Source organism: Oenanthe melanoleuca, chromosome 8, assembly GCF_029582105.1.
Source record: "Oenanthe melanoleuca isolate GR-GAL-2019-014 chromosome 8, OMel1.0, whole genome shotgun sequence".
NCBI lineage: Eukaryota > Metazoa > Chordata > Aves > Passeriformes > Muscicapidae > Oenanthe > Oenanthe melanoleuca.
In genome coordinates, this window is record NC_079342.1 from 13,553,783 (window position 1) to 13,581,477 (window position 27,695).

The following is a 27,695-nucleotide window of genomic DNA, read 5'->3' on the forward strand; positions in this document are numbered from 1 at the left end:
TAGATATGGAATAAAGTGAGATTATCTGAGGTTTTTTTTATGCTTCATAATGTACACTAATGATACACTGGTAATTTATAAATAGGCATATTTGTAACAACAAAAACATATAGTCAAATAAAGGATTACTGTTGCTGTAGTTCTACAGAAACTATATTTTAATAATTTATAAAAAAATGCAATGTATGAGCCTGAATGTAAGAACAGGAGGTTACAGATTTTAAGTTTATTTCTTAGTAGTTATTTAGTTAATCAAAGAACATCAGCATACCACTGGGATATTACACAATTAACTAATTTGCACTTTAAAAATAACAGCTTAGTTTTAGACATTACTAGCTTAAACTGTATGTTTAAGTAGCTGGCTAATCTTACAGTAAGTGAGATTTAAAAAGAAGTGAGCTGCATTCCCTCTGTAGTCTTGTATACAAATTCCACAACATTTATATAGTTAACGCCTTTTTACAAAATAACTTCAAGAACATACAAACAAATGCTTTGAAATTCTCTTCTACATACTCTAGAGAGCTGCTGTAGATTTCACAGATGTTGGTCATGTCATCTTCTTAAATTCCTGATTTTCTGGACTGGAGCATTAAAGCTGAATGAATCTTCTTGTGTGCCAGTTCTGCTCTCAGTGCTTGTAAATCCAATGCTGCCTGCTTTCTCATCTGCAAAAGAACCCATCATTTAAGAAATGGCAATTTAAGGAAGTTTTTTTGGAGCTGACATGCATATAGGTTTATATAACTAAGACTGAATTTTATACATGATGGCTGAATAGAAGGTACATCTCTCATCTTTGAAACTTTATGTGATCTAGCACTACTTTGTTCTGTACTTTGCCTTGATGTTTTTGAGACAAATGCAAAATTAATTGTTCTTTCCACTCCTTGCTAGACTATGGAGGAGTCATAATGATTGCAACCACCCTGCAATACCCAGCAAACAGGAGTATGGGCAATCTCTGTGATGTACAACACTCCTATTTCAAGCTTTCAGAGCTGGAAAGTTCTCCAGTGTGAAGGTCTACCTCTCCTTCCAAAAAGAGTCATAGCAACACTGATTTGGAATAAAGCAGATGAAGAGGTCAGCCATCTGCTTAGACGGACTTTTTTTTGTTGGTGGTGGTGGGGTTTTTTTCCCTTTATACCATTTTTTCTTTAGCCATGGTCTATTTATTACTGCTTAGTGCCCCACCACACCAGGTGTATTTTTTCAATTACCTTTTAAATGAAATTAGAATTTTATGAACAAGACTGAGAATCTTAGTTTGTGTAGTACTTTGAGTATCTAAGTTGTTTGAATGCCATACATTCCAAATCATCTGAGAACCTGGTGTTCTGGAGTAATTTAACTCAAATGCTAAAGTAACAAAACCTAACATCTTAAAACTTAACAGCATTAAATAAGAGCTGTTTAGCAAATATTTACATAATCTAATAATTGAGAAGTTCAATTTTTTTTAATGTATTGCCACTTTTTGACAGTTCTAATTAAAAGGCAGAGTACCTTAATTTCTATTAGGAGTCTCATTTTTGTATCATCTAGCTTCCTCCTCAGTTGAGCGAGTTCATGCTGCGCTGTAGCAATCCGGATGATTGTGTAATTCTGTGTGAAACAACAACAAAACTTGAAGTGCAGCATTAGTGCATCAGTTCCCTCACTGGGTGTTACTTCACCACTCACAAACAATCATCTAACAACCTCTTTCCAGCTCCCCTGCTTTCCCACCTGACTGATGCCTGCCTGGCCACACGTCGCTCACGAGGGGTGGGGAGCAACCCTGTGCTCAGCCTAACAGCTCAGTAAATCCTGGCTCCCTTCTCTGTGTGCTGGCACTTCAGAACTGCTGTAGGAACATTGCCTTGTGCATGTCCTTCATGAAAGCCTCTCTGTGCCCAGCCAAAGAGACCAAAAAAACTCCCACCCCTGATATGCCCCTCAAAAGGAGCAATAACGTGTCTGAACATAGCCAGTAGTGCAATGTCAACATTATTCATATTTTTATTGTGTAGATATTTCAAGACAGCTCAAATAATACACATTTGTATATAATATACTCTCTCAGATTGTACACACATGCACCTTTCAGATGCAAGAACGGGACATTTATTTTTCCTAGGCTAGCTTCAGTTTTGTCAGCAGCCTTGCTTCCATTAATGCATTTAGAAAAGTAGCAGACACAGCTGCTGGAAAGGGTGTTTCCTTCTTTATCTTTTCTTTTTTTATCTTTTCTCTTTTTAATCTCTCTGAATGTCCTGAAACTCACAGTTGCACAATAGTTGAAGTGCAACCACTTCAAAAGCTACAAATGTGTGCGTGCTCCAAACATTCATTGCCTCTTTGTATGAAATTTTGGATGATAGAAATAAAGCAGAACTGAATCATCCATTAACCATACTGAACAGAAGGGGAGTTTGTTACAAAAAGGTACCAACAGAAAGCAGAAAGAATCAAATGCTCAGACTCAAGCACTTCTGCAGTCTTTTTAGACAAATGGTCTGAAGCAATTCTGTCCCTCAGATCATTGAGCTAAAGCTAGTTTACAAGTCATTGGTTGGCAATAAATATTTTTCTTTAATTTATATTTTATACAAAAAATCATCAGACTATATAAAGAGATAATAAATAACACAAGCAAATACCTTGGAGGTTGTTGTATTGTTTGGTCGTTTTTGGCTATCTCTGGCTTCCAATTGCAAGAGCAACTTCTGGTGGTAAAGCTCTAAATCTTGTCCCAGTATGTTTAAGGTGTCCTCCAGAGAAACTGTAGCTTTCTTAGTTTCAAAGTACTTCTTCTTCCATTCTTCTGCACAGGAAAACAGCAATAGTGTTTGGTCTTGTTCCCCTTATCATATGGTCTGCTGAAGACAGTCATGACTAGTTCACCTCACAAGCTTCAGCTGGCCAATGACATGTGGCAAGAGGTTTCTTTAAAATAAACATTCAGTGAAAAAATCTTCATTAAAATTACATTTGCTCTAAATGCAACTGAATTGTCACAAAAACACCTGCAACAAAAGGCTCTGAGATAAAACACAGGGTCCGAATTCAAGGTTTTATTCAGCCTGGCTGTTCTGCAGGTTCTGCTGCTCCTGGCCTGTGAAGAAGGAATCTGAAGTCCACAGCTCTACAATAATGTAATTTTCTAGCACTGTAGATTTAGGCAAAAATTATGCTTTTCATGGCCAGACATTTTGAACAGCTTCATTTTATACTGATATCCCAAATTATGGGAAACAGTTACCTTTACACATGATTATGATTCCTCCTATGTTGTTAATGTGCTATCAAGAGCTGGCACATAAATGCCCTGTATGTGTTGTGGCAATCTTATGGCCACTGCATACCTGCAGTCTTAAATGAATCCCTTCTTTCAAGGCATATTGTATGGAAGCAGGAGAACTGAAACTCACCCAAAAGACCTCAGCTGTTGGAGGACTCTGCCACATAACTGAGAGTGCCTGTCAGCATGGCAGTCTCAGGAGGATATTAAATACAGACTTGGATGGCTGGTACTGCAGCAAATGCTCTTTCCTTAATACCTTGTAAAGATACATGCTTGCTATGTGCCTTTACTTATGAAACTCTACAGTTAAAAAAAAAAATATATATCAGAGGTACAGATGCTTCTTACAGAACTTGCAGAAGCTGTTTGAATCCTTGTGAGATAACCTTTATTTTACCTAACTGAAGGCAATGCAGGTGCCATTTAGGGCTTATCTCCAGCTTTATTGCAGCTCTATGCTACTAGAGAGTTACTGCTTCAAGCACCCAAGTTTGGGGTTTTTTAAATGCAGGGGGTCGTGCAGCCATGTTCTTAGAGAATAACTGAAAGAATTGGCTTGTCTCCTTTCAACAAGCTACAAGTAATATTTGACACTCATAATGACTTAGCTTAATTTAAGCACAAAGAGAAAACTCTCAAAACATCAAAACTATTAAATCTCATCTCTGTATAATTGGGATGTGACTTAAGGAAGATAGTTTTAAGTATAAACTCGAAAAGAATTGTACTAAGACAATTTGTGTGAAATTTCAATGAGATTTGACCTTATTAAAAACCAAGATATGTCAAGCTTGTCACGAAAGGCCTGTAACTTCCATGTCATAGGCTGAATACCATTGGATAGGAGGAATAAAGATTATTATGCAATTTACCTGAAGCCCTATCAACACAGTACAGGCCTCTCTAAGCACCAGCTAAGGGCAGGGTTAGAATATGCCAGCTGCCCTGGGTCTCAGAGAGAAGCAATCTGCAGTAGTTCTCTGAACACTGCACATAAGTGAGACAGAACTTGAATAGTTTATGAAAGCCAGAATAACCTTAAGTTTATAAGACAAAAAATCTGGAAGGAAACACTGCAACCTTGAATTTTTCTAGTATGCTATTATGCAAAATTAGTCTTTTTGGAGCTATTGGTTAACAACTGCTGTCTCTGCAATTAAGCTCACTGACAAGGAGACAAATATTTTCACATTGGTTTCACTGTAATTTCTCAATCACTCCAAATTCCAAAATAAATTAAAAGTGTACCATGGTATCACCTCAGCTTATTTTGTTCCAGTAGCCCTTTAGCTTTTTTGATCAGTTCTTCTCTAGTTTTTTCCATGTGCCTTCTGTCTTTCTTCATTTGTTGCAATTATTCTACCATCGTTTTCTAAAGATATTACAATTATATTTAGCAAGCATTTGAATACTCTAAGTACAAAGGATCAGTCAAGACATTTGTAAGGCACTCATCACAAATTATGCAAAAGCTCTGTCAGAACAAGCAGTAGAAACTATTTCATTTTAATCAGATTTCATTTTAATCTAACTTTTCAGAATAGCTGGTGCTTTAGAAAAAGGGAGAAATCCATCATGCATCCAGGCATTCACACACACACACACACACACACAAACTTCTTTCTATATGTTTAGACAATATATCACTAAAACTACATAATCAAGAAACGTATTCACTCCATACATTGCAAATTCTTTCCAATTAAGCCAAAAAAAGCCTCCAAAAGACTATTTCTTGCTTAAAATACATTGCAAAATAAATCTAGAGAAATCTTGCCTTAAACTCCAGCTGGCAGGACAATATCTCAGACTTCCACTAGTCTGCAACAATATGTCAAAAACTTAACTTCTCACTGTCCTCCTTCTCAGCAACACTACTTGTAATTTTCTTTGTTACATTCTCACTAGAGCCTGCAGTATTTCATCTGATCTCCCTCCTTTTCTCCTTCCATCCACAACTTGACAAATTGGGTTTTCTAGTACTGGGAACCTGCCAAGCTCTAGGATAGCCCATGCAATCATAAATACCTGAAATTTTCTAATAATAAATTAAAATTTGTAACAATACTGTGAATTAATGTATGTACAGTGCAGGTATTTATGTCTTCATTGAATCTTCAGTCTTGACTAAATGTTCACTTCCCTGCAATTTCTTGGAATCACGTACTCACTTGCTGCCCGAATTACAGGAATTGAGCTGGATTTACAGTAAGTGCCAAAAAAGGTGGACTAGGAGGTGAAATATACTCTTTTGGAGAAGTAAGAAGAGTTTGCTTGTTTTCATCGGCCTATAGATTCAAAAGACAACTATAAGTACATAATCATAATCCTGAATAGTTACATTAGACATATGCCCTGAAAGTGGCCTGAGTGAATGAAAGGGCTGAATGTAACTTCTACAGGTGGGCTTTTTATTCTGTTACCAGTACACATTTGTACTGAATTACAAAGAGCTGGATCTCTGCAAACAAAATGAGAACACTAAACACTTACGTCACAGAGAACATACAGACAAAACTACAGAGTGTTGCTAATTGTTTTTGCCCATGTCCATAACCCCAGGAGTTACTGACATTCCCATGCAAGACCAGGAACTAAGGGCCTTAAAACCTTGTCCATTGATTATGAAATCAAAACTGCCAATTTCTAAACTAAAATTTGTAATTGCAGATTTTAACTGTTTAGAAATATAGTTGATATTCATTAGAAAATCTGCTAAGTAACAGTGCATGAATTTTTCTTAATTATTCTTAAATCTTTCATATTTATAATGAATCATTAGTCTTACAAAATTAGACTGTTTCTAGGTGGAGGACTATATTTATTACTCAAGATTACTAGGAATGTTACCTTGAAAAACATACCTGATTATCCAGTTTTTCACCACGACCAACTGTAATCTTCTTAGTTCTGTTTTGCTGCAAGCTAAGATAAAATCAAAAAAACATGTGAAAGTTCATTGACCAAAATGGTTTATTTCCCTCCTTTTCTTTCATTTATTTGAAGTCTATAAAGTAAGTTTGTATCAGTGAATTATTATTATCCATTATTTTAGAAGATTCATTATTTGCTAACCTTTGTATTTTGTGGACATAATCTGTAGTTTGTTCTTCCATTATTTTTAGAATTTCAGCATCCTGTGTTCTTACTCTTCTTAATTTGGTATCTTTTTGATGATCTTTATTTTCCATGTTGGCTAGTCTGTGACAGGATAGTGATGACAAAAATACATAGATTACACTTGCAAAAATCAGGCTGGTTTGACTGTCAATGACTTTCCAACCTGTACTGGAAATTCTGTGAATCAACACAGCAAGTGGTGTTATCTCTAGGATTTGGAAATGTTCCATGAATAACAGAAGAAAGAAATAAAGAAATAAAAAGGTATTTTTGTTATTAGAATTTATATCTGACTAATTCTGATGATTGGACAGATGTATCAGCTATACTTAAGTGTTTCTCTATATCAGCACACAGTGATAATGAAGGACTCACAAGGTGAAACTACAATCTCTTTGAAAGATATCATTATTATTTTTAAATAATGAATACTGTTCTGATAATGCTATTCAAATTGAAGCTTTAATTACAGATTATAATCTGTAATTAAAATAATTTTAAGAAATTATTTTATTATCTTTAAACTTAGCTTTACTTTGCTGACTTCTAGAACTCTTGCAAAACTTGCAACTCTTTAGCAAAATGACAGTAACAAACATTTGTACCCTTTTGATGTTTAGTGTGATTTTGGGGTCTTTGCTTACCCTGTCCTTGTTCATCACTGTGGTTTACATGAGTAAGAGCAGCTCCTTTGGCTTTGCCATTGCACTTAGGAGCACTGCAGTCTTTCTGATCTTGGCTGAGACGATTCTGCTTGGAGGTCTGTAATACCAGGTCACACTTTCCAGACTCTTGATCTGCAGGATTTGAACGGCTTGGTGTGAAGAGAGATCCATCAGATCCACTCTGATCTGCATAATAATAAATAATACGAAACAGGATATTATTTTATTGTAAATGTTAACAATAATACTTATTTTCTTCTCATTCATCATCCTCCTTCACTGCACTGGTTAAGCTTACCTTTTTCTCCAAAGTGTTTTTCTGAAATCCTGTTGTTATTGTCTTTCTTACTGCTTGTGTGTGAAACTGGAACAGGTTCTTTCTCACCCCATTCCACAGGACTGGGCACTTCCAGATGTTCTACCTGATGCCTGCTCCATATACTTTCTAAAAATGGTTTGCTTTTTTCAGGTTTCTTTTGGGAAAGGCTGGATAACCCTGATCCATGACCAAACCCATTAGCTTCTTCAATTAGGTGATGCTTTTGTTAAGTTGATGATGGCAATGGATAAACATCTTCAAAATATTCCACTCCAGGTAATAAATATAATTCAGGATAAAGTGCCTGAAATGATACAGTATATCCATCAGACAGGACAAAGGAAATGTGCCATGTAAAGTTTCTGAAGATGGTACCTGACAAGCCATTCAGTACTTACATAAGGAGGAGCAAATAACTTCAGTTCTAGCTCTGTTTCCTGCTCTGCTTTCACCTCAGAAGTATGGAAGCATAACAAATACAATACTTCTTTTATCAATAGGGTTGCATGTGACATATGCATTCTATTGTCATTTTCACATACTGCATTCTTTTATAACCAGAACTACAATCTGTAGCAGCCTTATGGGGAAAAGGTATCTCGACTACAATTGTATTTTTTGACATAGTTCTGAAACTTCGCCTATTTTTCAAAAACTTAATCAGACTCACAAGATTACATGCACATATTGAAAGGATTTTTATCCTTTGCACTTTCTCTTATGGTGCAAAGGACCTGATCCAACACTCACAGGAAAAGAAAATTTTCAACTTTCTTTATCAAAAGTTGCTTCAAGCTGAATCTGGACAGAAATAGTGAGTGTCACATAATTTTCTCTATTCACCTAATACAGTATTGTAAAATATTTAATCCATATGGGAAAAAATCTAATATTATTCTATGTCTTCTTGTATTTACAATTTTCCTTCATACGCTTTTTGTGACATACACTTTCACATTTCAACAGTTGTCCTAAAAACAAAGTCTAAAACTGTCGATACATATTTGAAAGATGTGCTCCAATGTAAGGAGAAGAAATCTGAGCTTACATTCAAACAATTATATTGAATTAAACACACCGGTTGTATGCAAAAAAGGAAGAGCAAGTGAACATGATTTTAGTTTATCTTTTCATTTTTAAAGACCCATGCTTGCAAGTAGGGCACAGATCTTAGTTCTGCTTACATTGTTGGAGTTGTGAAACAGAAAACTAAGGGGAGAGAACACTCAACAAATATTTGATCATGAAGATGTAATTCAATGAGGTTACCATGACCCTAAACAACAAATAAAGTAGTTGGTTTATTGCTTTACACTTTGTTATAAAGTTAAACATCAAGCAACAGTAAATACCTCAAAGTAAAACTATATCTTTTGTCTCTATAAATCTTCATGCATGTTACCAGTATCTTTAATTCTCTATTAACATAAAATATTTTATTAATTTGCTGACATGCTGGAAAATTTCTCCATTTATCTCTGAACTATGTGGGGAAGAAAATTAACCCTCCTGGTTATTATCATCCAGTTAAAAAGACCTCAATTAATTGAAAAAATGTGTATACTTTCCAATTTAGATTGTATCACAGTCTTTTAAGTTTCCTTTCATGTTTTTCCACCTAGTTTTTGCATATTACTTAGTATTTATTCTAGTTTTCTGAGGGACTGATTTTAGTGATAGTTCAACTAGAAATGAAATAAAGAATGGCACCACATTTCCTGCTTGTAGTTAATTTCCAAATCCATGAGAAAGAGGTGAAATTAGACATGGAAAAAAGTATTCCATACTTACATAAATGACTTAAATCTTTGTGTATTACATGAACAAACTTTCAGCTGGACTAATTTTGAAGTTTATTTAATCTTTAGCTATACTTTGTAAGATATATATGTGGAATTGATGTGAGGAACAGTTACGATTCACACATGTAGGGGTTTTATTACTTAATCTCAGGCTGTATTATTGCACTAAATATGGAACATCCAGAGAAGTTTTCATTCAGAGAATGATGTCTTAAATGCTTTTGGGCAGGTCACAGCAAGAGCCATCAGAGGAACTCTGACTGAGCTTCCATTGCAAATTTGTCAACTGAATTATTCCCATGAACCATGTACAGGTAATAATGGCATTATGGGTTTGGGGTTTCTTTAATGCAACCAGATTTATCATATTTAATCCATGGATTTATCAAAACTATCATCTTTTCACTGGACAACAACAATTACACCTGTTGCTTTAAAGGGTATTTCTAACACAACTGTCCATCTTTGCACTTGGGGAAGTAGATGTGCTCTGACAAGAGCTTATGCTGCAGCATGTTTAAAAGAAATGACAGCAGTGCTCCTAAAGTTCTCTCTACTTTGTGTGATATCTCACCTGCAGGAATGAAATCTCTTCTTTACATTATAAAACAGAAGAATACTGAAGAAAAAAAGTTACATACCACTGCTAGTTTTTTCCCAATGCATTTAAAAAATCTGAATTTATCTGCAATTGTCACTCCACCCAGGTACTCTCCAAGCCTCTCCCGCAGCACTCTTAATGTGATGTGAGGAGACACCCTAGAATGTTGTCAGTCATTAATACATCTCTAAGATCAAATAATGATGGCTAGTTAGTAGGAGGGGGAAGATAATGCTATCTATACGTGCTGGCTTGCACAGACAGAATGACCAAAACTGGAAAATCTGTCCTAGAACTGAACCCAGTTACAGATGGGTGGCAGTCAGAACACTGCACTGTAAGGGCTGTCCTAACATTAACTAGCAAGACTCACATTGTACTGGCCTCATACAAAGGGAGAAAATGGAAGCAGACAAAATCTGAAATTTACTTCTTCAGAATGCTGTTGCTCATCTGCAGGTGAATAACAACACTGGAAGCTACAGTCCTGCACTTCCACATAAGTGACACAGCTTCATGGGGCTGGACCAGGACTGTTGAACATTCCCTTCAAGCACCCAGGGCCAGAGGAGCCTTCATCACTGTCCAGTTTAAGCTGCAGGCACATTCCTTTGCTTTTGTCTTCTCCAACACAAATTCACAGTTGGGTGTGTGAATGCCTGCATGCAAATTTATTTTAAATAAAAACCAAACACTGCAGTGTGAACATTTCCACCATGATTTGAGGATGAGAATGCTGACACAAATATAAATTGCATCATTTAATGTCCTACTTGAAAGTATGCAAATATTTTGGTAATGAGCTCAGTAGAAAAGTCACTACAGAATAAAAAGCATCTCTGCACAATAAATCCAAATGTGCCAGAGGCACACCAAAGCTCTGCAGCACAGCATAAACAATTTCATTTGTTCTATGCTGCCATATAAGAAACCAGGGAACAAATGCAGGCCTGAGACTGTTAATCACCCACGCTGATTAAGTGGTAGGATGATTTTGGCCCAGGCAATTCTCACTTCTCAAGCCATGCACAGACACAGCTTGGGGGATAGCTCATGCCATTCTCAGCAAACAGTTCAGACAAGAACCTGCCAGGTCTTCCATTTGAACAGGTCTTCAACATTAACCTGTCAAGGTTTGCATTTGCAAGCAGCCCTATAGGCTTCAGTTCACACTTCAAATATGTAGTAAATCACTGCCATTTTCTTTTCATCTCATGAACACAAATACTTCAGTGGGCTACAAGGCTTCCCTTGTATTATTTCAAATACCTTGGACTTAGAGGACTCTCCTCAAGATCATGAAACTGCCCTGGAGCACAGGCATGCAGCAGAGGAGAGCAAAGTCTGCAGAGTGGACACATCTACAATGTATAATGGGAGGAAAGTATCTAGGTATCCAGATCCTAAGATATGGGGCAAAAATTGATCTAAAAATTATTTGCCAGTGCAGTTGCTAGGAAAATATAATATTAGTCTGTCCCTTGCTGCCACTGGCTGGCAGAAAACAGTCACATACAAGTCACTTGCTTCAGGGTGTTCCTTTAAAAGTAATGCAAACTAGAGCTTATTGCAGCCATCTCATCCAGAAATAATAGAAGTTTGGCTTCTGTGGTGAGGAATGAGAAATAAATAAAATAAAATAAAATAAAATAAAATAAAATAAAATAAAATAAAATAAAATAAAATAAAATAAAATAAAATAAAATAAAATAAAATAGCCCACAGAGGCTAAGAAATCAAGTTCATGGGAACAAGAACTCAGGGCCATAGACAATTACACCCTTAATACCATCCTCTAATTTCACAGCTAATGGAAGTGGCCTGTACTTTGACCTAGGAATCCTTTGTAAAGCTGACTCAGACAACACTGGGATTGTCAAGCTGACTGAAAACAGAGCTATCAACAATATCCAAACCACAGCAGTACCAGCAAGGCTGCCATTCCCTCTCCTTGGTTATAATAAAATAAGTTATTTTTCATAAGTTATTATAAGTTATTGATTCACTGGCCAGGTACTACTTATTGTTAATGCTAATGTACTGCAGCATTGCAGAGTACCCACAGAATAATTAATTAGCAATTATCTAAGAGTCATTAGCATGCAACACCCAGGCAGATATAAACCCACTGAAATCAGTGAGGATCCTAATTTAATTTGGTGCCTCAGAGAAATAAATTTACACTAGAAAATATAGGGCAGTGGCAGATGTCCATGACATGGTTACCACTTCAGACATGCATTCTGCACCTCTGCTCCAGACTACAATAACAAACAAAATAGGTGTGTGCACTTATTTTCTCTGCTTTTGAGCAGCCTTTCAACAAAAGCAATTGTGAGAATGACTACATTCTGCCCAACATGCTCATACCTGACTGCTGTCAGTCTTTTCAGCTACATTATATGTTGCCTTAAGTGGATAATACAAGACTCAATTTAAATTAATTTAAACCTCCACTCCCTGCAGTTTTAGCTGAATTGACAGGTTTTGCACAGGTGTAGACAAGGGGCATGTAAAAGCTCAGTTTCAATACACATCTTTACATTAATTGATTTTTCTACAACTTCTTACCACACTAGATATACACAGATTTTGTGTACAAACTGTAAAAAAAACCAAAAAACCAAAAAAACGTTCAAAGTTATGACAGATTAAAAATGCAACTCCCTGAGCTAGATTTGAGCCTAAGACTGGGAACCAGGGTATTCTTTCACTAAATCCTTTAAACAGCTACCTGAGAGCACACACAACATGGTGTTGTGCATAGTCTTTCACTGCTCAAGAAGAAAGAGGAAATGCAGCTGGTTCATGGGCTGTAATGCTCTCCCTTGAGAAGCAAGGCTTCAACACTTTCTCTGGACTGAGAGAGCTCAGATCATCACATCCCTGTTCCCAGGAACTGACAGGCTATCCTGTCTTCATTTAGCCACTGTCTTGAAGCTGGCCCATTGCCCCAAAGAATTCCAGCTTTTGATAATCAGGCTCAAGGAGACAGAAAAAAAATATAAGATATGATTTTGCAACAGAAATTGTTCTGCAGAAATACTAGCACTGCTCTAGAAGTGCTTTTTGAATGGTCTACACTATGGGCTGCAAGGGAACTAAGCCTGATAGAGTACAAATTAATATAATGGCCACCACTTACACTCCAGGAATTTAATTAGACAACAAGTTTCTGCTGGCAGATGTAATTTTGCTCTCTGGAGCAACAGCTGGACTAAAAGACTGAAGGACAGTGTGAAGGCCCTACCACATACATGAAACCTAAAACCACACTGATCTTATAAATCCAGCTGAGATGAACTTGCTTGTAAGAGCTACTGGAATTGTATTCAGCTTGAAGTTCTACACTTTTGCTGGGACATGAAAAACATGAAGCTCCACCAGCTAAAACAAAGAACAGATGTAAATGTATATTCATCCTCTTCCTATTTGCTTTGTTTTCCAATATGTGTAGGCAGGAATGGTTCCTCTGATATTAGCACAGGGATTAGAACAGTGAGGCCCTGTCTCACAGTGATGACCAGATAGTGAGAACAGTGACAGGGAGTAATTTGTGACTGAGTGCTAGCTGACAGCATCCAAATAAGTCACATCAGAACAAGCTCCACAATGGAAGTGAGATAACAGCCTGTGCTACTGCTGTGTATCACTGTGACAGCATTGGAAACATCTTACCAAAAAAACAGCTGATACTCTGGAGTGTGTCATGACTACAAGAATCCCTCAGCTGAAATCCTACCTTTGTTCATCTCATAAAAAATGCAAAGCCATGAAAGCTTGATTCAAATAGCACCACAACTTAAAATGTGTCATTGAGAAAAAAACTGTTATTAATAATATTAGCTACCTTGGAAACACAAAAATGGGAATTGCTAAATCATAGCCCTGTGGCTCTAAGAGACCTGCCCTAGAGCATTTCCTCTTAATGTTTTCTCCCCTTTCATAAAAATAGTCTGGTAGTATATAATTTTCTACACACTTCCACTGTTTTCCTAAAGACACAGACTTAAATCCCCACAAAACAAGATTCTTGCAGGACTTGGATCTGATAAAGTGATAATTACTGTGAACTGCAGCGAACATGTTGTGCCAGCCAAATGCAGAAACATGACTGTGCTGAGCAACCATGTCAGAAAAATACTTCCATAAATTATAACCATGGTTCTGTCCTAACACTGTTATAGAATCATGGAATGCTTTGGGTTGGATGGGACCTTTGAAGGTCAGTGAGTCCAAGCCCCTGAGTGAGCAGGGACGCTCCCACTTGGCCAGGTTGTCCAGATCCCCAAGTCCAATCCGACCTCGAATGTTTCCAGCGGTGGGGCATCTCCCACCTCTCTGGTTAACTTCTTCCAGGCTTTTACCACCTTTAGTGTCAAAAACTTCCTCCTTTCATCTCTAATCAATGCTCTTTTAGTTTAAAACCATTCCCCCAGTCCTATGGCACCAGGCCCTGCTAAAAAGCTTGTTTCCATCTTTCTCTTTTTTTTGTAGTTTCCTTGTGCTCTCACTTTGGAGCTCTTCCAGCCCCTCTGATGTTACAAACCTCCTCTGGATTTTCAGCCTGCTGAACTTTTGCTGTTTTCCTAATCTCAACAGGAGATCTCTCTACTCCTCCTGCCTCTACCCCAGCTACTTCTAAGTCACCTGTTCTTGAGCACGAGTGATCAGACCTTCCAAATCTAACCCTGGCACTGGGGAATTAAGGTTTCCTCATGTCAGTGGAAATACCGACTTAACAGGGCCCGTGTCTTTACTTGCAAGCTCCCACAAAAGACCCGAGTGTAGCAGCCCGTCTCCTCCGCCACAGGCAGGCACAGCAGGTCACACAGCTGTCCTGCCATTGCTCCTGCACAGGGAGGATGCTCTGCAATGAACTGGGACTCGTAAACTCATCCCCAGGCTACAGCCATCACTCAAACTGCTAGCAAGAACTAAGTCAGGAACTCCATTCACTGCATCTCAAAATAATCTCCAAACGGGATATTATCACCAAGGTTCGCCACCTCGGTGTGACAGCAGCCTCCTCCTGCAGCCGGGCAGGGCCATTTCCGTGCCCACAGGCGCGTCCCGTCCCTCACACGGAGGGCCCCGCCCGGCCCGGGCTGCGCAGGCGCCGCGGGCCGGGGAGTTACGGCCGCGCCGGGAAGTTGTGCTGGGAGTGCCGCGAGTGCCGAGCCGAGCCCGCCGCCAACCAACCCCGCCATGTCGGGCTCCTCCAACGTGGCGGCCATGAAGAAGGTGGTGCAGCAGCTGCGCCTGGAGGCGAGTGTGACCCGCGTGAAGGTGAGCGCGGAGCCGCGACGGGACGGGACGGGACGGGACGGGACGGGACGGACGCGCCGCCATTTCACCGCCCCGGGGCCGGGGCCGCGCCCGCCGCGCTGGGGCCGGGCCGGGGCCGCCGGCTCCGACCCGCCCCGCCCCGCGGACCCGGTGGGCGGCGGCGCCCCGGCTTCTCCCGGGGCTCCGTCGGGGTTCCCCGGCCGAGGCGAGCGGAACGGCAGCGCAGCCGCGTCCCCTCCGCCGCCGCCCCTGCCCGAGGCTCGGCCGCTCGCTCCCCGCCGCCCCTCGGGCCCCGGGGCCCCGCAGCGCTCCCCGGGCGATGGGCGCGGCCCGCGCTGCCCCTTGGTGCCCTCGGAGCGAGGAGCGCCCTTGGTCGGGCTCGGGGAGAGGCCGCCCGAGCCGGGGCGCACAACAGGCTGCGCTGGCCCCAGCACGGCAAGATGGAGATGTCGCTGCCGGGCACACGAAGTGCATTGAGCTTGTGCCGGGCCGGGGTGAGACCGCGCCTGGCACGGCGGAGAAACCGGGCAAAGTGCAGGCACGAAGTGTCAGTGCAAGATGCAACTCTTTGAAACTGATGGTTCTGGTTTATGAGTTCACAGTTACAGCAAAGCAAAGCAAGACTAAGAATTTTTCACTGTTCCGTTCTTAGGAAGGCACAGCATGCCAAAAAACCCTTATAAGGGTGCTCAGAACCCCATTATCTCATCATAAGGATGGCTTTCCAAGAGAGCCTGAAATGCGAGTTCAATCGAGCAGAACATGTTAAACCATAAACAGTATTTTTTGAATTGTTTATACTAGAACAAGGATCTTCATGTATTTAATAAAGCCATCTCCAAGATCTTGCTTGTGTGTCACCCTTCATACTTAGAAGTTTAACATGGAAATTAAAACAGCCAAATCAGTTCTCATTCTTATATTGTTCTTCTTGTCTTTAAGAAACAAAAAAACTACAATGAAATTATTGCATAAAATCTACATAATCTATATTGCAGAATCATTTAGTAGTATTCTTTATACTTTTCAACGTAAAAACCACATCCTTGGGAAAGACTATTCAGTGAATTCTAATGCCAGCTTTTATTATAACTAGGTTTCTCAGGCTGCAGCTGACTTGAAGCAGTTCTGCCTGCAGAATGCACAACATGATCCCCTACTGACGGGAGTATCATCAAGTACAAATCCATTCAGACCCCAGAAAGTTTGTTCATTTTTGTAATTATGTGAACTACTTCAGTATCTTTCAGTGGTAAGTTCTTGAATTACAATTCATAACTCTTTTGTTATTTACATGAGACAGGCTGTATGAATGGCACTCAGAAACATCTGACTTGTCCAGCTGGTGTTGGTCTAGATCCCCATTTTTGGTCCCTTCTTCTCTCTTCTGGTCACAGCTCTGTACTGGACACATGCTGGCCATAGGTATGAGTAGCATAGGAAGCTTTGCTGTTGCAGAGCTCCCATCAGTTTCTGTTGCTGTAGCAAAGTAGTAGGGCCAGCTACTCTTGAGCTGCTATTTGGACTAACCCAGCTGCAATTGTGCTGTATCTTCCTCTCTGTAAGGGTATTATTTCCCTTTTCTCACAAAGAATTAATATCCTGACAGCGTATGTGGTGAATCCTGACTGTGGCAGATAAACTAGAGTTCAGTTCTTAAACTTTTAAAGAACAGTTCCAAAAACAAATTAGTGGTGGTGGTCCCCAAGACCACTGAGTACTGTGGGGGGGAGATGCCCTCTCTGCCAAAAGAAAAAAGTATATACTTTTTAAAAAGTATGTACTTTTAAAAGCTCATATTCCACTCAAGTAACCTACTACTGGGGTAGCAGTTTAAATAACTAGAAACAGTAGAATACTCATTTGGATTTTCATTCCAAAATTTTCATAGGTTCATTAGCACTACTGCTATCACCAGGAAGACTACTCACTCATCTGGCATTTTGGTGACTAGATTTTAGGCTAACCTCTTTAGAAAGGTGAGTTTTAGATCCATAATAGTTTCACCAAAACTCAGAGAGTCACAATAACTTGGTTATTTTGACTACAGTAAATGCGTGATGATTTTATCATGTTCCCATTTCCTGTTGCCCCTTGACTTGGATCTTTTGGAGACGAGCACAGAGGTTATTTCAAGGCACCTGATACATAGTTAACCGTAGTTCACAATCCTTAGAAATCTCAGTGAGCCTTAACCTTGAAAAATTCTAGTTGTGTAGCTGACCTATATCATCCAAAGAACTGTAGTTTGCTAGATTTAAATTGTGCTGTCAGGCAGTTTACAGAAAGGTGACCAGAGTAAGATTGAATTGTAAAAATTGTTTTCCCCTCAAGCAGACTTTTCCCTCAAGTAGAAAAGCTCCAGGTGTGTTTACTAGCAGAATAACCATGTTTAAAGACCAGAGTAGTAACAGTATAAAAGTTGATCCTTAACTATTTAACAAGCAAAAACACTTCCCACATTGTTTTGAGAAGTGAATTACAACAGTATAAATAAAATGTGTTTTAGAGTTCTTGTCTCACACCACACCTGCATACACAGGGCACAAAAGGCTTAGTATTTTCTTTCTGTTATAGCCTTTGGAATTGAACTCGTTTCTGTTTTAGTTACACTACCTATATGTGAAACTCGTTCATTGTGCAGCATCTGTTGCAGGCACTTCCTGAAAATAGGTGATTTCTTGTGTTTTCTTGATGAGCCAGTAGTGTTTGTTTGCACACTCAGCACCACCTCACTGAAGGGGAACAGTAATTTTTTAGTTACACAGCCAATTCCCTGCTTTTCAAAGGCAAAATAGAAATCTGCTTTGATGAGCACAAAGAGCTGGGAACAGCTTCTATTGTTCCACTTAGCAGTTTGGTTTCCAGGAGACACTAAGCTTCAGTTCTTTTGTAAGAACTTTGATTATCTTATTGTAACTTTGGGGATGGCTTCATTAAAAGTTCGTTTTTAAACTAGTATTTTGTTTAGAAAAAGAGGTATTTTTTCCCAAATAGCTGTCCATGGCATACTCTGAAACATATGTGTTCTTAAGAGTTGCTTCATTTAGCAATAATACCTTTTTAACTAGATTTTGGTTTTGTTTTTCAGATCTTTTAGCATCTTTTCCTACCTGCTGATGTGTGTATGGGCAGAGTGCCTCAAGGAGTGGCCTGGTTTGAAGTCTGTACAAAAGCTTAGCTGTAACGTGCCAAATCTAACTCTAAAAGTGCTACTGTCGTCAAACTTCTTACCATCTACCTCTCCAGATGAACTGTATGCTAGTTACGTATTTCTGTTTCATATGGGAATCAGTTTTATACGCCAAGCAAAAAATAAAAATATCTTGACGTAGTCTGGTCTTGAAATTACTGTAAGAATTTGATTAACCTCTGGGCATGGTGGCACCTCCCAGTCAGTGCATCACACTGTGGCAGCTGGAGAGCAGAGAGAGGAGTTGTAAATATTCTCTGCTGCTGCAAATCTGCCTGGGGTTAACAGTCCTTCAGAACAATGAGGCTCCAGCAGTACCATACTTAGAAGTATAACAGAAATAGAACAGGAAAAAATTTTGGACTGTTTATAATTCAGCTATACAGCTGTGCCATATCATAGACGTCACATTAAGACAGTAAATTACTCTTAATGAGTTCTATGTGCCTTCTTATTCATTAGGTAAATATGAAAAAGCACGGCTGTATCTGAAAAGAAACTAGCTCAAAGAAAACTTGACCTTTTAGATGCCACTGAATGTGCCAACTTAGGTAAAAACGGTAGTTTCTGTGCAGATAATACTAATTTGAGTGTTGCTGTGAGGCTGAAGAAGCATTTTTAAAACATTAATGGGGAAATCCCTGCTCAGAGACCTCACATAGTCACTGAGCAGCATTTTTAGATGGTAGCGCTATGTAGTTCTGTAAGGGGGTTTTGCGAATTCTTTCCCATCTGTCTTTGTTTCCTTTCTAACTGCTTTGGGTATATAAACCTCTTGTCAATGCAACATTTACAGAAAAGATACCTGTAGGAGTTATGCATATTGTTTTTGTTAACTTCAGCAACATGCTTATTTTATGCAAAATGCTAATTAAATAAAATAACATGGATTTCATGGATTGCATACTGCCTTTTCCATGTTCTCTGGATAGGAGAAACTTTTTGGAAAACTATCCCTATATTGTCAGGGAACAGCATACTGTAAGTTAGAAATAAGTTTAAAATATTTATCTCTTACCTGATTAACTGAAGATGTCTGGGTTAACAGAAAAAAAATAAAACAGAACTGTAAAACTAGAAATACTTTATTTTAAAAATTTCTTTAACCAATGTATTTGCTGTCTTTGATGTTGTGAAGCATAATCTGTTTCTACAGCATAGCAGCACCTCTGGCAAATCCTTAGTGATAGCTAAATGACAAGTTGCTCAAACATGGCTATAGTTTTCCCTGCTAAACTTGAAAAAGTTACTGTCCTTGTCACGTTGGCTACAAACAGGAAGAAAGGCACATCCTACTTGATCTGCTGCTGTAGAAAGTTTTAATGTTTGCTGTTTGTCTTTCTGCAGACAGATATTGTTCAGTATCATTATCACTGGTTAAGAATCCAACATCATCTGTACTTCAAAGCAGCTGCTGTATTCCTGGTCACCAGCAATTGGCAGATTTCACTTATAAGTGGAATTTTCTTCTACTTGTGTCCATTTCTCGACGCTGAAATTTAAAAGAAAAGTTGTTTACCAGCAAGCTCATGCAACAGGATGAAACATAAACAAGGGTGACCACTCCCTTTTATAGCAGGACAGACAGTGAAATGTAGTTACGGTACAGTAGAGTTGCAAATAAGTAGTTATGGTATATTGATATTCATCATCCTTGCTATTTTTATTTTTGATTTGGAATACAGCAGAATGTTTCTACTTTGCATGTTTCTCACAATATACCTCTAAATACTTCAGTTAAACACTTCCACACTGAGAACTGCATTTATACCACTTTTCTAGGGTAAGATTTTTGGTTATATTTAATGTCAAATTTAGCCTCCCAAAGCAGGACTGTTATCATTACTAAGACATACCTTATGAATCCACTCATACTCTCCAAATTTGGAATCAAAGGTTCCTTTTTGAAGTGACCTTAGCTTTAATGTGAAACGTGGCCCAAGTTCTTGAATTCCCACTTTCTTTTCACTCTTGAAGATATATCTTGGGAAAGAAAGGAATTAAAATTAGAAATTAAGTTACAAGAGTATTCTCTCTAACTTGTCAATGAGTTTTGTGTAAAACATCACCTGTGGAATCTGAAAAAGATGTAGTCTCTCTGGTTGTGAAATGTAGCTACTTGTCTTCCAATGAACTGAGGATTGTGTGGGAAGAGAGCAGCAAACATGCGGCCGATGGAATGGCCGAGCCGCGTTGTGAAATTATTCAGGATCACTTCAGGGACGTGTTCTGTGGGCTCCTTCCCTTTTCGCTGAAATGAAAGCAATAAGAATGCAAAGAACAGATTGAATGCAAAAGGATTTCAATATATTATCAACAAAGTGTTTAAAATAGGAGGACAGGGCCAGAAACATGCCCTGATCATTTTTTCAAACAAACCTATGTTCATAAACAAGTGAAGGAGCAGCTGGTAAAATAAGGATCTTTGGTTCAACAATATAAATTCAGTGAAAAACGCACAAATCATTTTATGTTTTCTCCTGCACCATTTTTTTATTCTTGGCAGAACCTGTTACAGCAGATAATGCAATCTACCTATCACAGGAGTATTCCCTCTGTACTCATACCAACCAGGGATATATGGGACTGAGAGTATATGGGCTTCTTTAATAAAAACTAATTAGAGATTACTTACTTCAAAGAAGAAAACCTATTTTACTGCAAATTACTTAGGGCTAAGTTAGCAATTCTACAGAAGAGGTGAAAGGGCTATAGGAACAAGAACTAGGTTTTATTCAAGACAAACTACATCTAATGAAACCTTTTACACTGCTGATTTTATATACCCTATTGTGTGTATGCTAGATATGGGGTACTTTCTACTGGTGTAGGTTATCATCTGCTATTTAATGACATGATTTTAAAAATACTTGTCAGATTATCAAATACTTGGCAGTTAAAGAAATACAGCAAATAAGCTTGAAAATGGAAATATGCTGCTTATGAAGTAGAAAACGCTAGTCCTTAGCCTCCTGTTAGCTTACCAAAAAAACCACATTATAAAATCAAGCTAAATCATATCAAAGTTCAGTTTTGACAGTTGAAACAGACTGGATATATTAACCATTAATCAACAGATAACTAATTTTTCAAATTTTTTTTGAGTCTCACCTTTATTTCTTTACGCAAACGCACACTACTCATTCTAAAGTGAGCAGTTGGACCATCAGGCAGATGACTTAAAACAAGACCATCTGTGTACCAAGTTAAAAAAAAAATGGCTGGTAAAATTGAGCATGTAATTTACACAGGAATATTCTGTGCAAAATGTAGTATCACATTAGAGAGTTAGATCCATAATCTATGCCCAAGGTTTTGTTGTATGTTCAAACGTACAGTCCCAAACTAGGTAACCAGCTTTCTGAAGGATGCCCATTACATTTTGTTTCAATTGCTAACAAGGGTTATCCTCTATTGCTTTCTCATTTAACGAATTCATAATGTTTTATCTAGCCAGAAAAACAAAATGGATCTTCCTGGTCAGAAAAACTTATTACTCAAACTGTTAAATTTTCCGAAATAATAACAGTGCTTATCCATGCATCACAAAGAAAAAAAGTGCCAACATATCTACACACTTTCTTTAATAATTCCAAGTTCCATTAGCCATCAGACACTCAAGTTGGCACAGTGTTTTTTAGCTCTGTAATTTGCACTGTGAAGAGAAAGAAAACATAATTAAGTAAATCTCTGATGCACACGACAGAATTGTTTTCTTTCCCTGATAAATACACAAAAGGATACTTGGTATTTTGCGATCTTCATTAATGACAATTAAATCCGTGAAGTCCCTTGCAATACACTGTGGGATGATTCTTTTCAAAGCCAGTCCTCTTCGATAGTAGACATGTGAGTTGGGTATAACAGTGGCCAGCTGCTCACAGAATCTCACTGTTCTCTAAAAAACAGGGGAGTTTAATTGCAACGTGTGTGTGGAATTCAGCACGGAATTCAGTTCTTACACTCCCTAAGCATATAGTACTTTCAGTATCTCTATAAAGATCTGAAGATAAGCTATTAAACTACTTCATTAAATTACTTCATTCAGTTAGTGCAAAAACATTTACTTGCAGTAAAGACTGCAGCACACTGGGGATTATTTTTAAGAACTTCTTTTTCCCCTTCCTCCATTACAGTGAAGCAGGAAAATGCAAAAAGCGTAATCTCCACATTCTCACATAAAGGACACTGCTTTAGAAAAAATTCACAGCATCTCAAAATACAATATAACTATTTCTTCATGAACTCATGTCTGAGTTTTCAGATAAACTCTTTGAGGTATATTTTTTCTTATTTTTAAAGCAATTTTTTCTATGGTTTTCACAAATGTCAGTAATCTTTTCAATCAGGCAATGCTGATCATTTCAATACAAGAACATCTGCACAATGTTGGGTTTTTTATAGAGGAAACAAACAGTGCTACAGAAACCAACAGATTACACAAACAAGGTTATTGTAGGGCACTACATAGAGTGACAGAAAAAAATCCATGTGAATGCTATTATTTTCAGTTTTAATGTAAGAATCATAGCATGATTGGTATCTTATAACCATTTGGTTTCCACGTAAAACATACATACCCCACGAGGTCGGTCTGATGTTGTAATAAGAATTTTGGGAACTGTCTGTCTATTAAAGTATGGTGCAAATTCATCAGTTGCTTCGTCAAACGCAACCTGGAAGAACAGGAGTTTTGTTAAATCCACCATGTACAAAATAACTCAGGAACAACTGTTCAATCTGATCTAAATTTTAATTCACTAGATCTGTTCTGTAATTAATCACCCAAAGGTGTGTGGTTTTCACGGTTTTAGGAATCTAGCATGATGAACATGGGCAACTTTTACTACCAATATCTGTATTGCAAAAAGCAATTATTTAATACAGCTAATGAAAGAATGACATCACCTCTTAGTAAACCCATCATGTGTAAAAAGTAATTCATCAGCAGATTAACAGGAAAGTGGTGAATGTTCAGTTTCATCAATCAGTTTATGTTCCTTCTTAGAAAAAAAATGGCTAACTTAATAGCACATGCAGAAATCAAAGCAGTTACCTCTTCATCATTGGGATCTACAGTGGTTTCATCATACACTCGCTGATTTTCAATAGTCTTTGGTACGGCTTTTGGAGGTGCCTACAATACATAAAGTTTATTAACACACTGATGTCATTATTAAATGTATTGCAAATACCACATCCATACTACCACAATATTGTTTGTATTTCTACACAGAATTGGAAGTATCATTTATTTGATGCCACTTTCAAAAAGAAGTTACATAACCTTAATTAAAATATGCACAGGTATTGGGACACCAGAGAGCATTAGATGGAGAGAAGCACCACTAGAACAGTGTCACTTTTCAAAACAAAACAAAAATACAGGGGAACTTTCTTTCCACTTCCATTTCTTCTGCTTTCAACTGCAACACTTTTTAACCTTGATATCTAGAATTTAATGACTAACAGCCTTTAATATTTACCCTGCTAACTTAGCCTCTCTTGTGAGACTATTGTAATACAGGAACCCACATCTGACACCCAGTCCAGGGAAGGAAGCAAAACCATTGTTCACAACTAGGCCTGGAATCCAGCAGATAATTGGTCTGGGCATGGTTTGGTCAGCTCTGATTGTTTTAATCTATACAGAAATTATTATAAGAGTATAATTCCTAATAACACCAACACAAATGCCACAGCAATCACATCAGGGACAACTTTTCAGGAGTGGTTTTATGTCATTAGTTTAAAACTCATCCTGCCTGTTTACAGCATCATTTAACACAAGAGCAACAAGGCTTCTGAAGAGACAACAGTGTCTCTGAAGGCTACCACAGTCAGTGAGCAGAGAGCATAGAAAAATACAATGATTTGGCTGGAAGGGACCTTTTAGGGCCATCTATTCGAGCTCCTGTGCAGTGAGCAGGGACATCTTCGACCAGACCAGGATGCTTTGAGCCCCTCCAAACCAGGCCTTGAACGTTTCCAGGTGAGGCATCCACCACCTCTCTGGGCAGCCTTCTGCAGTGTTTTACCACCCTCACTGAATTCACTGCTCCGCCTCTCTGACGTCTGCGGAGAAACCCTTTGGCTGACGAAGCGGAGGAGCCCCAGCTCCGGGCGGAGCTGCAGGACCCTCAGCCTGGCGAGCCGGGCCCCATTCCCCTCGCCGCCACACCGGCTGCTGCTGCCGGAACCCTTACTTTGTCTCCGAGGGCCTCTCGCTCCTTCCTCCGCTTCTTCTTGAGGGCCAATTTCTCCTGCGGGCAGAGGGACAGCGCTCCGTTAGCCAGACCCGCCAGTCCCGGGCCTCCTCCGCCCCCCGGCAACAGCCCGCCCCACCTTCCTCTGCTGCTGCTTCCAGCGAAGGAACATGAAGTGCCGCCGCTGCTTGTTCTTGATCTCGGACACGCTGAAGGTGGGCGGGAAGAGCACCCGCTCCGGGGCGGGCGGGCCGGCGCCATCGCCCGGCACGGGCCCGCTGCCCTCACCCGCCATGGCGCCGCAGCCGGGGCGGGGCCGGCCCCTCACCCTTGGCCTCTGACCCCGCGCGGCGCCGCGCAGGCGCGGGACGGGGCTCGTGCGGCGGGCGGGGCTCGGGGCGGGGCTGGGGGCGGATCCCGGGGTGCTGCTCGCGGAGTCGCAGAGTGTTCCCTCACGGAGTCTCGGTGCGTTCCGAGTGGGAAGGGACGCATGATCACCGTCCAGTCCGGCTGCTGGCCCTGGGCAGCACCCCAAGTGTCTCACCGTGTGCCAGAGAGCGTTGTTCAAACAATTCCTGAGTTCTGTCAGGCTGGTCTGTGAGCACTGCCCTGGGGAGCTGTTCAGTGCCCAAACACCCTCTGGGTGAAGACACTTCTGATACCCAACCTGAACCTGCCCTGACTCAGCTCCAGGCCATTCCCTGGGCTCCTGTCACTGTCACCACCAAGCACAGATCGGTGCTGCTGCTCCTCCTCCCCTCACAAGGAAGTTGTAACTGCAGTGAGGGCTCCCCTCAGTCTCCTCCAGGCTGAACAGACCCAGTGCCCTCAGCCCCTCCTCACACAGCTTCCCCTCAAGTCCTTCACCACCTCTGTTGCCCTCCTCTGGACACTCTCTAATAGTTTAATGTCTTTCTTACACTGTGGTGCTGAACACTGCACACAGTACTCAATGTTGAGCACAGAGCACAATCACCTCTCGACCCAGGACGTTGTCTGGGCTCATTGCTCAGCAGACAGCGAACCTGGAGATAAAATCAGTGTATCTCATAGTGTATCTCATCAGTGTAGCTCTGCAGTGTAATTTATTAACCAAGCTAGCTGTCAAAGTGGGCAGTTTCGATCAAACATGACACATTGATGGCCTTACATCAATGCAGGTAGTAGCACCATGGCCCAGCAGTGCCTGCCCATGTGCACACTTTCTTTCACATTCAGACTTTTGCTCACAGTGACTTAAGTTTTAGGGAGCATCTGCTTATTAGGAACCACAAGGGTTTTGATGGTAATGTTCCCAAAAGTTATTTTTATTCCATTAAAATCTGTTAAAACTTGATGTTAAAATGAAAAAATAACTCCTACAGCAAATTAGACATTCAATTTACATAAAGTTAGAAATGAACTTTTCTATTCCTGAGCTGATTTTCATGCTTAGAGGTATGCAAATGTTTCTGCACAGCAAAGACTACACAGTGTTTTATAGAACTTGAGTACTCAGGGATTTGGGGACACCTGATCTAAACTGGAGACTGCAAAATTCTGAGCCTCAATGGGACTGATTAGTTCCATTTGTCTCAAGTATTTTTTCAAGGCTTGATGTTTGCTAATGTTATATACAAATATTATTTGCCCTTACTATGTTTCTCTCACTAGAAAAGGGAAAAAGAAATCTCTTAACATAAACATGGGAAGACAATTGAAAAAATACCTAGAAATAACCAGAACTAGAGAATATCTTAAACCCTGTTCTGTCCTATAAAAAAGAATTTGTTCTGAAACTCAACTTGCTTCATTGAGATTACTTCTCCTTAACACAGATGTAAATGAAAGATCAAAGGCCTAATTATGCACAGTCCCATATATTTCTGGCCTCACTCCCATTTTGTCAAGAGAAAATATTTCAGCTATCCTTACCGCCTTAAGGATAAGCAGTTTCCATGGTAATTAAGATTTTGTGGATTTTATTGAGAATAAGTTAACCAAGCACTTGCTATAACTTTATCTCTCTAGCTGATGCAGATGTCATAGATTGCAAGGTTATTTCTCAAAGTCATTAGCAGAGATTTTCATCTCTGCTATTAGCAGAGCATACAGGGACTTCTGTGTTGTTTGTAGTTCCAGCTTGCAATGCTTTTTGTTGGGATCACTGAGTGCTTACATGAGGAAAAAACACATTATCTTTCTCCCTCCTAGCAAAAGGGATGACAAACTCCTAATATTATTAGAATACCTTTCTTCCAAGGACTCACAGGAACAAAATAATGATACACAATAATATAAGAACTTCCTAGGGCAGGGGAGGGACACCAAAAAGACATCAGAAACACACTGAGGAGGTAGAGATCACTGATAAGGTATAATTAGAATTTCCATAGGAGGCCCAACTAATAAAAGCATTCAGAGTATTACTTTAGTTTTTTTCATAGAAGTTCCAAGGTCTTTTTATTTTTTTAGCTATGAACTCTGTTCTGTGCAAATAACATTTTTACCAGGATACTCTTATTTTACAACTTAAGTAGCATTGTCAAGAAACCATCTTTTGGAAGAAGCTGCTTGGTTAGAAACAAAACAAGTGAAAAAAAACCCAAAACCCAAACAGCACCCGCCTTCCCCCACACATAAAACCCCTCAACAAGTAAGTTCTCTAATGAATAGAGATGAATGAAGACATTCATTCCATGTCAGCACACAGAAATTTTGTAGGAAACCTTTCTGTAAATTAACCCAGCTCAGAAGTGAAGCATCATTTTGAGTTGTATAAAAAACTCAAACAGTTGAAAATATATTTTGTGATTAAGTTGAAAGGACAAAAATTCATCTGGGAAAGGAAATTAAGCAAGAAAATATAGAAAGAGCTGAGAAAAGAGGGCAAGGTGCCTCTGCATTCAATAATTTATCAGAAAACTGGTTTAGGGGTGTGGGGTTTTCTTGTTTTTCTTTGTTGTTGTTTTTTTGGTTGGTTGGTTTGGGTTTGATTTGTTTGCTTTTATGTAATAACCAGCATTTTTCTATTTTCCCGGTTTGTTTTGTTTTTTAGATTTCATTACCTGAAGGTTGAGAGTACATACTACTTGTCTTCAACATTCCTTACACTGAACAAAATGCCCCAGAAAATGCAGTGCTCCAAACCAAACAAGCCATTGTCTATGTTGGAAAAGAGCTATGCCATACATGCCTGCCTTCCTTCCTTCCTTCCTTCCTTCCTTCC

General features: G+C 39.4%; 3 protein-coding genes across 3 annotated transcripts; 1 reads left to right on the forward strand and 2 right to left on the reverse strand.

Annotated features, from left to right (window-relative positions):
* Nucleotides 1-213: 213 nt before the first annotated feature.
* SPATA1 (spermatogenesis associated 1) lies at nucleotides 214-14,646 on the reverse strand. Its single transcript, XM_056497841.1, is given in 13 exon segments — nucleotides 214-671; nucleotides 1,513-1,611; nucleotides 2,649-2,812; nucleotides 4,541-4,664; nucleotides 5,464-5,580; nucleotides 6,157-6,217; nucleotides 6,368-6,493; nucleotides 6,972-7,263; nucleotides 7,376-7,700; nucleotides 7,795-7,848; nucleotides 9,840-9,957; nucleotides 13,074-13,186; nucleotides 14,560-14,646. Coding segments are annotated over 13 exon segments (1,785 nt in total). The 3' UTR covers nucleotides 214-566.
* Nucleotides 14,647-14,886: 240 nt separating this feature from the next.
* GNG5 (G protein subunit gamma 5) lies at nucleotides 14,887-19,176 on the forward strand. Its single transcript, XM_056496983.1, has 3 exons — nucleotides 14,887-15,088; nucleotides 16,185-16,340; nucleotides 18,180-19,176. The coding sequence occupies exons 1-2, from the start codon at nucleotides 15,008-15,010 to the stop codon at nucleotides 16,308-16,310; spliced, it is 207 nt and encodes a 68-aa protein (XP_056352958.1). The 5' UTR covers nucleotides 14,887-15,007; the 3' UTR covers nucleotides 16,311-16,340; nucleotides 18,180-19,176.
* A 172-nt stretch (nucleotides 19,177-19,348) lies between these two features.
* On the reverse strand, nucleotides 19,349-24,820 carry RPF1 (ribosome production factor 1 homolog). Its single transcript, XM_056496982.1, has 9 exons — nucleotides 24,627-24,820; nucleotides 24,488-24,544; nucleotides 23,338-23,418; nucleotides 22,862-22,957; nucleotides 22,026-22,179; nucleotides 21,393-21,475; nucleotides 20,351-20,532; nucleotides 20,138-20,264; nucleotides 19,349-19,773 (listed from the first exon to the last, which is right to left on the reverse strand). Exons 1-9 carry the CDS (start codon nucleotides 24,780-24,782, stop codon nucleotides 19,732-19,734), a joined length of 978 nt encoding a protein of 325 aa, XP_056352957.1. The 5' UTR covers nucleotides 24,783-24,820; the 3' UTR covers nucleotides 19,349-19,731.
* Nucleotides 24,821-27,695: the final 2,875 nt, after the last annotated feature.